Source organism: Condylura cristata, unplaced genomic scaffold (genome assembly GCF_000260355.1).
Source record: "Condylura cristata isolate star-nosed mole 26May11 unplaced genomic scaffold, ConCri1.0 scaffold00022, whole genome shotgun sequence".
Classification (NCBI taxonomy): Eukaryota; Metazoa; Chordata; class Mammalia; order Eulipotyphla; family Talpidae; genus Condylura; species Condylura cristata.
Window position 1 is genome coordinate 17,712,497 of NW_004567123.1, and position 17,221 is coordinate 17,729,717.

At 46.0% G+C, this 17,221-nt stretch overlaps 1 protein-coding gene across 4 annotated transcripts in view; it reads right to left on the minus strand.

Annotated features, from left to right (window-relative positions):
- Positions 1–2,868: 2,868 nt before the first annotated feature.
- The window catches only part of EPB41L1 (erythrocyte membrane protein band 4.1-like 1), a 114,381-nt gene continuing 100,028 nt past the window's right edge, over positions 2,869–17,221 (minus strand). For 3 of the 4 annotated variants that reach the window (XM_012728230.1, XM_012728229.1, XM_012728232.1), the window contains 5 exons: positions 15,058–15,144; positions 14,210–14,293; positions 12,198–12,278; positions 11,775–11,891; positions 2,869–6,233 (listed from right to left, as the gene is read on the minus strand). In XM_012728230.1, the coding sequence (XP_012583684.1) occupies positions 6,225–6,233; positions 11,775–11,891; positions 12,198–12,278; positions 14,210–14,293; positions 15,058–15,144 (378 nt within the window). In that variant the 3' untranslated portion in view covers positions 2,869–6,224. The remainder of the gene's footprint in view (positions 6,234–11,774; positions 11,892–12,197; positions 12,279–14,209; positions 14,294–15,057; positions 15,145–17,221) is intronic. The other variant, XM_012728231.1, reaches the window with a different exon arrangement.

The window sequence follows — 17,221 nt, forward strand, 5'->3', positions numbered from 1 at the left end:
GAAACGCACCGGAAGTTCTACCTTTTGGCGCCGGAAGGGAGCGTCGGGGAAAGCCGCCCGGCTGAGCACTAGGTCGTGGGCGGAACGTCGGTGCCTGCAGGTTTCGCCCCACCAAGCGTTGCCTTTTGCTACCGAAACTGGGTAACAAGTTCCATCGAAAGACGCATTTCATATCCTACTGCAGAAACATAACCACCAGTTCTGATTCTTTGGTTTCAGTTAGTCCTGGTCACTGAAGCTAGGGTCGAGGTCGTGACTTCCCAGGAGTCAGTTTCAGACCCTTAGTTTTGATGTGGATCAGCTAATCTCCATCCAGTGGCAGTGTCACCTCTGATTCGTTATTACCCAGTGTCAGCTTCCAACCACATTCAGCCCTCGGGGAGAGCCTCGGAAACTCAGCCCCCTTTCTCAGCAGCAGTAATCACCACATCGGTCCTTCTAGCCAAAATCATTCAGCTTCTAGCTATAAACAAGCCCTGAGCCAGGAAACTGCTTGTCCCCGGAACCTACCTCTAAGCCAGGCACAAACGATGAGCACAGTACATGTATTATGCATTTCATTAATGACAGCAATTTTGTATTAATAAATGGCTTATTATTTTAACTAACCCTGTGCTGGGTTCAACAAAGAATATGCACCGATACGACTTATTGCAATGAACTTGTTTAGCTAATTGGAAGGGGTAACTACTATCTAGGCAAGTCCAAAATCAGAGGCAGGCCTCTCATATCAGATTTCTAACCCTTACACTAATGCTACTTAGTATTCCCAATTTATAGACGAGACAACTGAGACTCAGATTACACAGAGTGGTGCAGCTAGGATACAAACCGATGTCTGACAGTCTGTTCTTGTACTTGTGCTGACACCTTACCTCGTCTGTCACACTTCCTCAGGGACAACTGTACACCCCAATCTGTCTCAGTCAAAATTCATCCCTTAGTTGATTACAGACTACACTGGACCCTGCAGTCATGGTTAATCACAATGAGCTGCTATAGGATTAACCAGAGACAGAACTCCATCCATCACAGTCATGCATGAAATTCTCAGCCTGTCCTGTCAGTTCCATTTCCTGCTCCCTCTCCAGCCTTCCATTCCCAGTCTTAGTTACTCACTATGTGGTTAGGTTTCAAAGCTCCCTGTTTCAGTTGGGTTTACCATGTTTTAAGAGATTCCAGGGCACCCAACAATGGAAGCTGTAGACAGTGGCCTGAGTATCCCACTTTGAGGATAGGGTTTTTTTTTTTGCTGTAGGGGGCTGTACTGTGTATTATAGGATGTTTAGAAGTGCCTGGTCTCTACATATTAGATGCTAGTAGCACCCCAAAATAACCACAACTATTTCTCAACACTGCAAAATGCTTGGGGTTGGGGGTGGGGAATCATGTTCCACCTCTCATTTGAGAACCACTGATCTACATGAACCAACTCCAGATTATTCCCAAACACTCAGAAACTAATCTTGTGTTTATGGGAGATAGAGCAACAGATCCAGAGTGTGTGGAGTCTCAGTGTTTTACAATCCAAGTCCTATTCCAGAAGTTCAGAGGGACAGAGAGCTAAGAGAAAATTCAGGGAAGGATTTCACAAAGCTTAGGGAGGCAGTAGCTCTGGCAATGGACAGGAGTATAGAGAAAGTTGTAAAATTATTCTCTTCTTCTTCCTTATTATTTTTCTTACATTTTGAAAGGAGAAAGCTGTTAAGAAAAAAAGAGAAAGAAAAATAGAAGCACCTGCACAGTCACAGGCAGGCAGGAAAGCTGCCTGTAGATTTTTTTGCATCGAATTCTGTGTAATTTCATTATTTCCATCTGAAAGAAAAAAAGTAGTATCTAGTATTTGAAATGAAAAGGAAATGCTCAGGAACTAAGTCTGAAGTATTTTAAGAAGTATTTTAAGAAGTATTAAAGTAGTATGCAGACGGTAATTTCAATTCTGAAAAATTGCATATACATAAGCAGAAAACTGAGGAAAAAAGCACCACATTACTACCTGCTTCCGGGACTTTGTGTAATAAAGGTAAGTGGTCTGGGTGAGTCACTTGGTAGAATAAAAAACAAAATTTGACACGTGCACTTCAGCTAGTTGAGGGACAACAATAGGTTTTAAAAGGATTATGGTTTGAGTATTTTTGCACTTATTTTTCTGAAGACCTCTCTTCAACAAATGACTAATTTTCCATTTATGAAAAAGTTATAGTTTCTTCTTTAAAATAACTTGCCATTTTTTACATAGTCAAATTAAAGAAAACTAAGTCAAGAACAGGACAGGTAATATACCTGGAAAAAGGGCAACCTGAGGTAAGGGGGTGGGCAACAGCTGATGCTGGAGATTACTACCTACATTATCTAGTAGGTACCCCTGTAGACGTTGATGTAGATGATCTTTCAGCAAGAGAGAAGGATGAGGTTGTTCCTCCATAAAGCCCCTCCATATCTTGGAGCCTGTGAGCTTACTGCTTTCTACCTAGAATGTGCTTACCCAATTTCTTCAATTATTGGACCTTTTTCCTCATTCAACTAAAAAACTACCTCTCCAAGGAGGCCACAACTAGACACCTTATTTAGTGATACACTTTTGAGATGCTGCATCTCCTCCTCCTTTGCTTTTCCTTGTCTGTTATTCTAGAATTGTCTCTATGTGCCTGTTTTGTTGCCCACTTCCTGCACTAGCCTGTAGTTCCCAGAGGGCAAGGACTTTGTCTTGAGGGTGTACCTACAGAACCTGGACCACCTTGGGAGCTGCAAATGAAGTGTTGAATGAAGTGTTCTACGTTGGGATCTCTCCATGCCAGCTTTGGCCCTTCACAATGCCAACCTGTATCAGTAGCCAAGGAGAGAGAGACAGAGAGATGCCAAGGCAGCTTGTGGTTCAGCATCAAACACATTTATTTCACTTTATTGAGTATACAAGAACAGAGAGCACACGCATACAGCACGGAGCACTGAGGTGGGGAAGCGCAGGGACGAGAGAGGAAGGGCGTGAGTAAAAAGGAAGAGGACAGCATCGCAGCTGGTTGGTAAGGTGCTTTTGAAAAAAAAATTATTTAAAGTGATGTTGCTCATGCAATTTCAGGCCAGTCTTGGAATGTGCTTGCAGGATTCAAAAACAGAAACAGATCATGGCACTTCCTGTACCCTCAGATGGAAAAGATCCCAAGAAAACAAAATAAGAGAAAATGAACATCTACAGGATGGCAGAGTGGAAAAAGACCCTGGAGCACATCTGGTTTATCCTCATTTTACAAATGGGGAAACTGAGACCCAAGAGGTCTAGCCCATTTTCACATGGAAAGTTAGGGGCTTAGCCAAGGTGAACAGGCACAAGTCTTGACCGTCCTCTGGGACATTTCCACTATGCTCCGTGGCCTCCTACATGAAGAGGCAGCACATGAAGAGTGAAAAATGTGAAAAGGAAAAGTAGGTTGAAGACAGACAAGACAAACATTGATATTTTCTATGAAGAGGACAGGGAGGAATCAGTGCCCTAAATTTCAGCTTTGCAGCTCCCCTCCTCTCTGGTGGCACTGCCTGCTACCCTGAAAGACCAAAGCATCCATGGGACTGAGATCTCCACAAACCCTGCCTCCCTCCCAAACTAAGCCTGATGACTCTCACCCTGCCTTGCAGCCACACAATCAGGGTCTATAAGCAGGTGCATAATTCAAAGCAAAAATTCTCCTTCTGAGGTGTGTGCAGCATGCTCAGGACACCTGGTTCCTGTGACAGCGAGGTGGTCCAATGAGTGGCATCTCTCCAGTCCTGGCCCAGAGAATAGGAGATTTCAGGTTGAGAAGGCAGGAAAAAAAGTTTCTGTGGCTTCTCCCCCAGGACTGCAGTAAGACCTGGTGCATGGACCGTGTGCTGCTGCATTGGGGGAGATGTGGCTGGTGCTGCCTTGGGGATCTCCCTGTTCTCTCCTTCCCACTTTTTTGCCTACAAGGCAAACACTATTCCATGTCTTGTCCTGCCTCTGGCAAGCACCAGTTAAGCAACTAAATATATGTGTCTTAAGGGCAACTGATAAGCCAACCTGTCCCAACTGGGGGGCATCCCTGGGCAATATATGCAGAAATGTCCTCAGAGGGGCTGGCCATGGTGGGAGATATAAGGCTGGCTCAAGGGGCTCCTCTGGACCCTTCCCTCCTCTCACACATTCTTCTTCAGCCCAAGAATAGTGCCTTGCACAAGTAGGTACGCAATAAGTATCTGTTGAATGAATTTATCGACTGCTTTAGAAGCTAGGCTGGGGAGGTGAAAGGGGACTGAGAAATGAAAGTGCAGTGGGGACATACTCCTCGTAAAGGGGCTCTGCTCAAGGAAGCAGCATGTGCTGGGAAAGCCCATCTGTGCCAAGGCAAATGCCAAGCTTTTGATGGGGTCTTCTCCAAGGACTTCGGTGGTCTTGTGGCAATTTCTGGGGTTCCAAGGGCACAGGCTCAGAGCCTAGATATTGACTGACCAGCCTTAGGGTGTCTCCAAAGCCAGGGTCATCTCCATAGATGGAGCCTCTAGGCAGGGCTACTTTGCATTCCTGGCTTCTTCTGGAGCAGATGAAGCCTTTAGAAAGGCAGTTTTGACCCCTCAGGGCATGCCCTGTGTTCTGGCCTCTACAAGGCTATTTTGGTCCAGGAAGAAGAGAATGATTGAGAACAAGGAAGGAGTAGAGGAAAAGACTGAATTGGGAATTTCAAAACAGCCAATCTGAAGACACTGTCCTCTATTGGAACCCAGTGTGGGGAGCAGGCACTAACTCCCTTTAGATGGGGCATTAGCTATCACAATGTGGTCAGGGAAAGGCAAGATATGTAGCAAAAAAAAAAAAAAAAAAAAAAAAGGGCTGAAAACCAAGGCAGCCATCCTCCCCTCCCCCACACCCCTTTCCCGGGAGGTAGGAGACTGAGCCAGGGACCTGTGCAGCAGAGTCTGGATCAGGAATCTGGACACAGATCTGGCCCTGGTTGCTACTGCGGGGAGAGAAGGCATTCTGGACCACATCTGTGTTGCTTCCTTCTTGCCAAACTCCTGCCTCTCCATTTGGGGCCCCCACCCCTCCCCACCAATCAACCAATCACAAACACCATATACTGTATTACTACACTGAACCACTGTCCCAACTGTGTGTGGCTGAGTCGCCCACAGCCAGTCTCTCCTTGACTGGGCCAGTTCAGTGAGATCTAGGAACCTTGGGATACATTGATCACAGTCAGATAATTATAATTTTAAAATGTCAGCTTCATACTTACCAGCACTGTTTATTTTAATATTTGTTTCCTGTTATATGTAATATACATAACTTAAAAGCACATCCATACAAATCTACAAGCTGCACCTTCATAATGAAAACCCATAAACGTACAATGTCTACTTCCCTTCCTTGGCTTGGTTTTCTGCTCTTGCTTTCTTTTCTTTTCCTCATTTCAAATGACAGTCATCTGCTGTGGCCCTCAGCAGGACCAGGACACAGAGGGTGACGAGTATGGGATGGGGGCAGGGGGAGGAAGGAGCCGAGACAGAAAATGATAACTAGACGCTTAAGAGTGGAGGGGAAGGGGAGGTGGAAGAAAGGAAGGAAGGTGGATTTTGCAGCCCAGTGTCAAGACCCAAAAAATAATAATCCAGTGTTCCTCCTCCTTCTTTTCAAGTGGGGAATTTTTTCTTTCTCAGAAAACGGTTGATGGGTACATGTCTTGCTGCTGCGACTTCTCTTGCTTTGTTGCAAAAGTGTTTTCCTTTGCATTTGAGTGGGCAACAGATGCTGGAGAAGAGCAAATGGGATGCTTGTCCACTAAATGTAATGTGCAAAACAAGGATCATATTGTACCTCTACAATCACTGTGGTCTGGCTTACTTTTGTTGTTCCTCAGGGATTTGAAGGGGGGAGCAAGAGATTATTGTGATCTTTTTGTTTTGTCCTTGAAAAATCCCACCAGTTATTTACTTATTCTGCAAAGGAAATGTAGGTGTTCAGATGTTGGTTGTTGCTGTCGGCCGATGGCTCGGCCAGCCCCAGCAGCAGTGCAGGACGCAGTGTTTCCTGTATATATACTATATCTCTATATATCTCTATATATATGCTTTTCCTCTCCCAGTCTCTCATCAGGGACAGTATGTCACAGCTGGGACGTCGATGTTGAGTCGGAGAATCCAGAATGAAGGCCCCTTCTTAACGGTTCTCTGGCTTGAGTTGGACCAGAAATGCCAGCATCTCTTCACAGAGGTCAGGATTCCTGGAGTGAGAGGGTGGGAGTTGGGGGCAGGAGTAGGACACAAAGAAAAGGAGAGGACAAGAAAAGTTAGAAACTTTCTGTCACCATCTTGAATGCATGGTGAGAGATTTTTTTTTTTTTTTTAAAGATTCATTCATTTATTTGTGCATACAGAACTGGGGTACAGGCCAGAAGTGCAGGGGCAGTGAGAGGATTCACCAGAGACAGAGTGGGGAGCAGAACAGGCAGATCGTCAAAGTACACCGCTGAGGGAAGCAGCGGGCCTGTCAGGAGAGGTCTGCTGCGCCATATGGATCACCTCCGGGCCGGGGGTGGAACTCATGAGGAAGGGGCTTTAGCTTCTTAATGCAGTGCTTTGCCCACTGCAGGGAGGGCCCTGGCAAGAAGTTTTTAGCTAGCCTTTACCATGCACCCTAAATCATGGCTCCAGAAAACAGAGAAATTTGCCCAAGGCTAATTTGACGACTGAATTTACAACTCTGCCTCTGACATATATTTGCTTGCTTGCTTCCGGGGAGAAGTCTTTCACTTCTTAATGGTCCAAGTTTCCTTTAACACTGAGGCTATGATCACACTCCTTTCATGTTTCTTCCTCTCCTCTCAGTTCTAAGTGTTTAGTCATGACTGCAGGAGTATTTTTCTCTTGTTTTTCCTTGAAGCAGACTCCATGGGACTGCTGTGACTTGGGGTCTTTACTCAAGAGATCAGTACTTAAATAAAGAAACTGAAGTCTGGGTTCCAAATCAGGTTTGACTCCAACACTTCATGGGTGTGGAAGTAGGCGCTGCAGTCAAATTTCCTGAATTCAAGTCGCACCCCACTGCCTACTTGCTTTATAATCCTCAGCAAGTTTCTTAATATCTTGAGATGTTGGTTGCTCCTTCTGTAAAATGGGTCCTGCCTTATGTAGTTATAGGGAGGATTCAAAACAAGGGTCCGACATATGTTAAGTGCTAAATAAATACTACCTTTTTAAAATTATTGCTACTGTTGTTAATTCAACCATCGACTATTCTAATCACCTGGAGGTAAAGGAATGTCTTTGCCAAACAATGTGGTGGGCACCAAAACTATTTCACAGGTGCATATTATACCTGTAGCCCCTTACTGCTCACATCTGGTCAGGTGCTGGTCAGAACCTAAGGCCCCTGCTTTGGAATGAGTTATTTTCACCCCCAACCCTGTTTAATTAAAAATTTGAAGGTAAGAAAGCACCAGGAAGCTGGGAGAGTGACAACCTCTTGCTGGTAGTATTTGGGATGCAGAACCTGTCTGAAGAGGCAGCCAGTGGGAGATGGAGCAGAAGCCACACATTTAGTCTGCAAGTTGCAGGGAGAGGAGAGAAAAAACTCTTTCTGAGATGGGTGTGTGTTCCAGACTCACAGCAAGAACTTCAAGGACAAGAACTTCCAGAAGGAAGAACAAGTCAACAAAAGACAGATTTTTCTGGAGGATTCAGAGAGGGAAGAAAAGATGAAGACCAGTGAAATGGACAGCCACATTGAAATAGGGCTTGTGTGCTGAACTAGTGGCAGCATTCATAGTCTGATATTCATCAACTCCTCAACATGGACAAGAAACAGGTTTATATTGTTAAAAACCTTCTGTGGGCTCTCCCTGGTGGTGCAACAGGTTAAAGCACTGCATTATGAAGCTCTCTGAAACCACTACAGCATACGTTCGATCCCCAACCAGGGAGCTGACCCATATGGTGCAGGAGACCTCTCCTGACCTGCCTGCTGCTCCCCTCAGCAGTGTATTTCAGTAGACCTGCCTGTTCTGCTCCCCACTCTGTCTCTGGTGAATCCTCTCACCGCCCCCCCCCCCACCTTTGGCCTATACCCCAGTTCTGTAAGCATAAATAAATAAATGTCAAAAAAAAAAAAACAAAAACAAAAAACAAACCCTCTGCATGTGAGATCCTGCCCTGACACAGCAGTGCTATGGACTGGATGTCTATGTCTCCCCCAAATTCACATGCTGCAGCCCTAATCCTCTAGGTGATGGTATTTGGAAATGAGGCTTTAGGTTATAAAAGCAAAGCCTCATAAATGGGTTTAGGCCTTTATAAGAAGAGACATGAGTCATGTTCTCTCTCTGCCCTTGACCATGTGTGGACACACAGGGAAGGTGACTCACTGCATACTAGGAAATGAATTGGTCAGCACCTTTATATTGGACTTCCCAGTCCCTACAACTGTGAGAAATAAATGTGTGTTTGGCAGCTCCACTGACTATGGCCATCACAAACCTTTAACAGCTCCAATTCATAGGTGAAATCCATTCTGTAGATAAGGAAACTCAGGTCCAGGGAGGCTCCTCTGGGCACATAAACAAGGTGTTTTTTGGCTCCAAAGCCTGGGTGGTTCCTTCTACTCAACTGTGCTGCTTCCTGAGGAATTTTTTTTACAGTGGCAGGCTGCACTTTGTTTCTCAATGCCTAAAGTGTTGGTTCTATAAGTCAGTATAAATATGATTCTTGGTGTCATGTCTTCAGTAACTTTTTTTTCAGTAACTAAATTTTTCTTTTGCACACTTATTATTGCCAGGGACTGGGATAACTACTGTCTATGTATCACTTCAATAACCCTATGAGATAGACACCATCAAAAGTCAGTGGGAGAAGGTTAAGACCATAGAGAGACCTTAGAGTCTAACAAATAAGGCTAGTTCCTTAACCAATTCATCATGGTCCCATGATGACGCAGTTCCATGGGTCTGAGCAAGTCACCTAATGTCTCCAAGTCTCAGTTTTCTCATTTGTAAAATGAATGAGCAGGTAACAGAACTTATGCTAAGTGTATAGCCTGGTACCTGGATTAGCCTCTTCACCCCATAGATGACAGTGACTTTACTACCACAATTGGTCACTGCTGTGTGGATGATGAGGAAACGTGAATGAGAAGGTTAAAAACTTGCTCCAAGTCACACAGTTATTAACTCTTTAAGCCTGAGATTTGAATTCAGGTCTGAGGGATGACAGCTTCTTCAGGGTGCCAAGATGTACCCATCCATCATATCAATGTTTTTCAAGCACTTTAAAGAGAAGTTTCCTCATTCAGAGAAACGACCTTCCCTTCAGAATTAGTGTGTCTGCTTATATCAAGAGTCAGAGGTGGTTCCTACATAGTAGTAACTAACAGTAAAGCATCTGGGTGGAAAGGTAGGGGAGAAACTTTGCTCTTTCCAGGGCAACATACACAAGGTGACCTTTACGGAAGGAGCCAAAAGGGTACCTGGTAGTGCAATGGCATCAAAGAAACAAAAGGGGTGAGGAGGAGGGAATGCGATAGCAAAGGGAGGAGTGAGGTAGGCAGATGTGAGGGACTGCATGGTGATGTAGTGGACATGATGCGAAGGCTGGGGCAGAAAGCTCTGAATTGCAGGGAAATGGGAAGGCAGGAGCATGGGAACTGGCTGGGAATACCCCAGAGAAGGTGAGGAATGAGGAGGGGAATGAGAAGATAAGAAAAACACATAGTAGATACTCTAGAAAAGCAAGTAAACAAGACTGAAACTGGAAGTGGGCTTGCTACATCTCTTCATTTTGCAAATAAGGAAACTGAGTCCTCAGAAGGGAAGAAATTGACCCAAAATTACATGCTTATAAACGTGAGTGAGATAAAATCCAGATTTCTGGGTACCTGGTAGCACATGGATTCCTAAGGACCAAGGTAAAAGCAAAGATTCCCACATTCTATGCTGCTGCTTCTACATCAGACTTTAATACAATAGTTACCTAACACCTATTTCAAACAGCTTCCCCAGAGGATAACACACTGGAAAGTGACCTACCACTATGAAATCTAGAGGATCAAAAGCAAGAATTAACAATGAGAGGGGACAGAATGAAAGTCTGAGGAAAGCTGGGAAGTAGGCTCCACCCATGTCTAGCTTTTATTTTTTCTAAACCAAAATTACCTAATAGAAGCAGAATGAGAGCCCCATGGGGAGTTTAAATTTTTCTAGATAATAGATTTTCTAAATTTTCTAGCTTCCTAGACATTTCTAGACAAATATAATTTTAATAACTAAATTAAAAATTCTAAAATTTTAATTTACATTAAAGAGAAAAATAAACAGGTGAAATTAATTTTAATGATATATTTTACTTAAACCAACATACCCAAACATCACCGAACAATCACTGTATCTCACCATACACTCAATATAAAAACTGTTGAAGTAATTTACATTCCTTTTCTCATATTAAGTCTTTGAAGTCTTGTATATAATTCACACTGGAAGCACCTATCCTTTCTGATCAGCCAGTTTCAGTTGCTCAATAGCCATGTGTGGCTAGGGGCTCCCCTATCATGTAACACAGAAAAAGCATTTCCATCACTGTAGAAAGTTTTGTCCAAAATATTGGTAGCACTGAGCTAGGCTTGGCAACCTTTCAAAATAGTAGAAAAATAAATATTCTGTGCTTTTTCCTCTGATACAAAGAGGGTGGTAATCAACAGAAAAGAGCAAACATTTATGTCTTTTTGGAAAACACTGGCTTCATTCATGGGGAAGAGGGCAAAAAGGAAAACTGCTTTTCGTGGGGTGTTTTGAGATGGCTTTTTCATGTTGGATGATGTAAAAGATGTAAAGTGCACAAAGCTAAGGGGAAACTCAACACATTTTTATGGATGTATATGCCCAGTAACTCACCCAGCTCAAGATACTGACATTTCCGATACCTGGAAGGTTCCCTTGGGAATCGTCTTGTTAATACAAGGCTCCAGAAGTAGCAACTATTCTTTTAGCATGAGCAATTAATTTTGCCTGTTTTTGAACTTCCTGTGAATCCACTCATACAGCACGTACTCTTTGCGTCTGACTTATTTCATACAATTCAATTGTCTGTGACATTTTGTTTCAGAGGTCTGATAAAATCCAGTAATTTCAGAGGAGTCAAAAGAATCTCTCCCCTTACTTAGTGGAGTAAAGCCCTGTCTGTTGCAGAAGCATCTCACTCCCCTGTGCACCAAGGTATTGATGGTCTATATGGAAACGAAAATAGTGGGGTTCTCAAGATTTTCACCTCACATAGCCTGAAAAGCCAAAGATTTGCAGTCTAATAAGACAAATGGGATCAAGGGCTCAGTCATCACCTCTCCCCTTAGCAATATCCAGTGACCTGTGATGGAGACACAGACTCTGGGACAGGAAAGTGGCACTGGGCCTGTGGGACTTTTTCTGACTTCCAGCTTACCAACAATGGCCAGGAAGGATATGCTTGTTTCCACTTGTCCTGCCTCACTACCCACTGTCAATCCTCACTCCCTTTTTCTCACCACTTCTGAATTCATCTTTTAGGGTTCTTGTACCTGCAACCCCAAAGAAGCCAGGAACCAGTCTTCCTCCCCTCCCTTCTCTGATTCGTTGTATCTAGTGGAGCTAGAGCTTTCAAACAGCAAGGTTGGGGGGGGTGTCCAAGCTGCACTAGGAATCAAGTCGTTTGATGGGTGTCTAGAAGTAAATGAGATTAAAGGGGGGATCTTGTCATCATTTGTGCTTCTCTTGCCTGCTGCCAAGCCTCAGAAGGCTTACCTGTGGCTTCTTGTCCCTCTCCTCAGGGGATGGGTCTGTTTCTCTGTATACGACAGCTTTGGTTACCAGCATGTCAGGATGCTGCAGCTTAGCCTCCTTGATGGCCAAAGCCAGGGCCTGGTGGAAAAGAACAGCAAAGTGAGGCACCCTACATTTCAGACATGAGAGAAGTCACAAAGACTTGCAGCCCTTCGTGCACAGCTGGGAAACTGAAGCACAGGGAGGGGCAGAGGTCAAATAGTTAAAGGAACAGACTGGAGCTTAAGATTCCCCACTCCTTCTGGCCCCCATTTCCCTCCCTTTGGGGCCTCATGTCTGGCCAGTCAGCAGGATGTAGACACTTCCCTGTCCACAGGTAACCCAATATGGGAAGCACTGGGAACTGGGCAGTACATCTGGGAATAATGTTTCCTAACCTCCTACCTGGTCTTGATCAACATCTTCGTCCCCAGTAATGATGATTCGCTTCTCAATCCTCGTCTCTGAAAACCCTCCTTTCACAGTCTACAGAGGGAGAGGAAGTTGAGGTCAGCTCTGGGGCCTGCTGGGGCAGCAGCTGAGACAGGGGACCTAGCCAAAGCACCCCTCATGGCAAGGCTGGGAAACAGCAGTCACCCTCTGCTTTTTTCTTTTCTGGCTTTGTGACTTCAGACTACACATCTGGCCTGGCTACCACTACCTCCTCCCCCTCCAGCTACCAAACTACCCTCCTAAGGCTTCCAAGCCCAGTTCAAAGGCCAGCTCCCTAATCTTGGGTGGCTGTCCTTCCACCTTCCTGCCTCGATGCTCCCTCAGCACCAGTCTGTGTCTGGTGGTTCTGGGCCACCCTGCCTAGGGCTAGTCATTTGCCTGTCACCAGACCTTGCTCACTAGGCTGGAGCTCTTGAGAACAAGTGTTCTTTTGATCATCTTTGTATCCCCTTCTTCTCCACTCCCCTGTCCAACTGGACCAGAGCAGGTTTTCAATACAGATTTGTTGAATGAACACATGAATGAAATGTAAATGGTCCTAACTTAAATGACTGCCAAACAATACTCCAAGAGAAAGCTTGATAACACTCCACCCTCCACTGTTTTCTGAAGGGGTGGGACTTGGGTGCAATTTTAGAAGAAGAAGAGGGGGTGAGATCTAGTTACTTGGCATATTAAAGGAGGGTAGCAGTTGAGGAAGTTCTGGCTGGAGTTTGGAATAGACAGAAAGAAGAGGCACTCCCAGTGGGCAGGGCTGGGAGGGGACTGGGAGAGAGCAGACAGCAGTAAGCATGTGATGGGGCTTTGCAAGGCAAAATTTGCAAATCCAAACCGGTAGGATAAATACAGCTGCATAGGCTGGCTATAATGGAAAACCTTCCCATAAAGCGTCCAGTGAAGTGGTCGTTGCTCACTTGTGGTGAGAGTGGGTGCTTTCTGGAGGAAGTAAAGAAGTGTTGAGTCCTGCATAGCTGTGGGCATAGCTGGGGCGGTTGTGTGCAGACAGGGCAGTACTGCCTGCCAGAATCAGCAGAACCTCCTCTCAACCTGGCTCCCTGGCCTCACTCCTCCAGGCCTCTCCTCCCCTGGCCTAGACTCCCACTGGCCACTCAGGAGTGGACAAGTCCCCACTGGCCTCGCTTTTCTGGTCCCTTCTTCCTCCTGTCCCAGCTCCTACCCTATCCAGGTTCTCTATCTCTAGTCTCTTCTAATTCACTCTCTTCTTGCATCTACCTGCACATCCTGGTGGAACTAAATGCCTCTCCTTTAACCCCTTGACAGTTTTCCAAGTGCTCTCAGACTCGGGCTGTCTGTCTGTTGTCCCATCAGTCCTGAGATTTGACTTACTGGTCCCTATTCTGTTTCCCCAGCTCTCAGTCCCACCTAATTGCTCACAGTTATGTCCCTGCTCCTTCTTGATAATGATTGCTTTTCCCATTTCCCACAAACATGCACAGCTTCCATCACCCCCAGCAGCCCTGAGCACAGAGGCCAGAGTGAGACTGACACACGAATAACATTTGCAAATTGAACAAATAAGCAGACAGTTCTTGCTTCCGTTTTCTGCCTTTCTTTGGAAACCTGCATCCATTTTCTCCCCACTCATGGGTCCCACCTGGCTTTCCAAAACCCTGCACACATCTCATTTTTTGCAGGAAATCCTTCTTCACTTTTAGAGCCTTGCTTACATTACCTTCCTCTACGCCCCTCCAGCACGTAAGCCTATCAGGCGCATGAGCCACGTTTCACAATTACTTCAAAGGTGATAGTCTTGTCCCCCCCCCAGCCTGGCTGTCGACATTGAAGGGCCTAGGACAACCCGAGCACATAACAAAGCGCACAGCACTCAGAAACTGGGTCCACCACAGGTCTCCTCTGGCCACATTACAAGGCAGAGCAATGGCAATGACCTTCCCGATCCCCACAGCCAGGCTGGGAGTACGGGGTGCCCTGCTGCTACTCACTTTGGTAACATGGGTGGTGGTGGAGGTGGAGAGGGTTTCCGCGGTGGCGCCGTAGGTGCTGGTGAGGACATCTTTCCCGATGATCTGCAGAATACAACCACCCCCCACCCGGGGGGGGGGGGGATCAGGTGAGGACGATGGGCTCTGAAGGATGGGGTGGGGTAAGGTAAGCCAAGGGGTAGTTGGGGTTCCCATAAAGGTAAAAATTGGCGGCCAAGCTGCTTCTAATCACTGAGTCTAAAGATTCAAAAATACAGGAATCTTCAGAATTCTAGACCCAAGAAATTCTCAAGCCCTGAATCCTAACAGCACCCTAGAACTTAAGAATCCTGGCATCCTAGAAGAATGAGCAGAAATGAGTCAAGGTGGAAACAGAGCCCTCCAGGTGCCCCACAGGACAGAACTCTTTCTCTGCAGTTATGATGAGAACGGCAGACTTGGAGAAGGCAGGTCTGCAAGAGACCTCACAGTGACAGGTTAGCAATGTGGCCTCCCACAGAGCCAGGTTAAAAACCCAAGCCTCGGGCCCCTAGATCGCTGCTCTTCCTGGTCAGCAAGGAGAGCAGATGCAAAAGAGCTGTCACATCACAGGCACCACCAGCAGGAGGTGTGACTTCACCCCACACTGCCGATGTCCATTTGTACATAGTGGGAGGAAACGGGGGCAATGGAAGAGATTCTGGTGGGCACTGGGAAGCCTTACAGGCATCTGAAAATGAGCTAGTCTCCTGGTGCTTGAAAGGGCAGCCTTCTGCGCTCTAAGCTGCACTTGCTGTAGGTCCTCTGAGGACCAGTGCCTACATTCTCAGCTTGGAGGCCCCTAGCCTGAGCTGGCCCTGTCCACTTACCGGAGAAAGAGAACGGATTTCCGTGGCCACCGTCTGTGGGCCTGGGATCATGGCAGCTGCCCCCTTCCCGGACTTGAGACTGTTCTCCTGGGGAAACAATAGCGCTCAGAAGGCCAGGTCTCAGGTGGGCAGCCCCCAGGAAGGCCAGAGCACATGGCCATGCAGTGCTCATAGCCACAGCAGAGAGCTGAAGGCATCATGGAGTTCCATCTCGCTCATCTGGCACTCTCGCACACGCAAACTGACATACTCATTCACGTACTCACTCTTTCAATATACATTTACTGAGTGTCTGGCATTAGGGACACTGTGGTGAACAAGACATAGTGTTGCTGTCCGAAGCATGAGCAAAGGCGTTGAGACATTCAAGGTTCCTATCCTGGCCCTGCCACATTCTAGCCACATGACCTGGGGACAGTTACTTTCTCTCTATGGGCCTCATGGATTCACCTAAAAGGGACCTTGCCAATGAAGGCTCATCTCTGGTAACAAAAATCTCATTGCAGGGGAGGCAGTACATGTATGGGGTATATGGGAAAATTCTGAACTTTCCTCTCAATTTTGTCATGAACCTTAAAAATGTTCTTTCAAGTCTTTTTTTTTTTTTAAGGGACCCCATATACCAAAGTTATTTCAATAAAAATAATACAACTTAAATATTAAATGAATTAAAAAAAGACTTATGCCCCACAGTGACATTATGAGCTTAAGGAGGGAGAAATGGTTTTGCAAACTAAAGTTTACAGGAAATATGTAGAACAAGCTGACTACTAGTCACATACGACAACTACTGTTTTCTGAATATTTGTACTTGGTATGATGCTAAGGATGTATAATCTCATTTAATCCTCATACAGCCCTAGGAAAGCATTTTAATGTTTCTGTTATAGATGAGAAGGTGGAGGATCAGAGGCTGCTAAGTGGCTTGTTCAAGTCTCTTGGTGAGTGAGTGACAGAGCAGGATTCTGATTCTAAAGATTTATGCATCAGACTCTGCCAACATGTTCCAATGAGGTTCTCACAGTCAAACACATTTTTCTAGTCCTGCCTTGGATTCTAGCTCCTGGAACTGTTTCCACATCAGGCAAGGGGCCTGGCTGCCTGTCACCTCCCACTTTCTAACTACCCAGTTGTCTTGGGGCCCAGAGCCCCAAGTGGGCTGAGCTCCATAAGTCCTGGTCTGTGTGTGGTGCTAGACCTGATCACTGCCTGCCGGGGCAAAGTGAAATCAGAACCTCTGCCTTTCCCCTACCCATCCCAAGGCTGCCTCCAGCTGAGGCTGTCAGCAGCCTGGATACTTGGCAGGTACTTTCCTGCTGCAAGTTACTTTCTCTGATCTCTGACAGAATATGGCCTAGCAGCAGCCTGGAAAGGACAGCCCTGCAAATTCAATGCTCCTTTCTCCTTCATAACAGCCCCCTGGGGTCCTGCTGGTACTCCAGGTGATTCTCCCCTACAGCTTTTTCTATTACTGCAGCTCCCAGAGCAAAGCCTCACCTCCACCTTCATACTGAAAGCAAGAGACAGCTAATGGAGGTACCTTCAAAACAAGGTACCATCTGCTCCCCTGCCTCTTGGAACTTCAGGCATGCCTCTCTCCTGCCTCCAGGAGCAACTTCTCTTTCTGGCCAAGGCAATGCCACCATCTCCCTTCTGGACCCTTCCTTCCTTCCTGGACTTGGGGCTTTTCCCCTTGCCACTATCTCTCTGGGCAACCTCAGCCACTCAAAGCTTCTGCTGCTTTGTCAAGACCAATGCTCCCTACTTCTTTATCTGTAGCCCAGATTGCTTTTAAACTCTAGAACTTTAAAACCATAACCCACCATTACCACAGCCTCTCCTTACTCCAACTTATCTGCCATTAAAGAACACTCTCTCCAGAACTGCCTATATTAGTGTCTTTAGGTATGAGGAGCAGCACCAGAAGGCTGTGAGAACACATGAGGTTTCTTAGTCAGGTGCAGAATTTGCCTGTCTAACAGGTTCCCTGGACAACTTTGACAACTGTCATGTTCCTGAGCAACATCACTAGTCTGTCTTCTAGTCACCTGAACATTCTATCAAGGACCAAATCCTGCCCTTTCCTCCCTCCACATTCTGGCTCCACCCCTAGTCCCTAAACAAGTTCCCAGGCTTCTCTTTCAGTCTCTCCCAGTAGCAGATG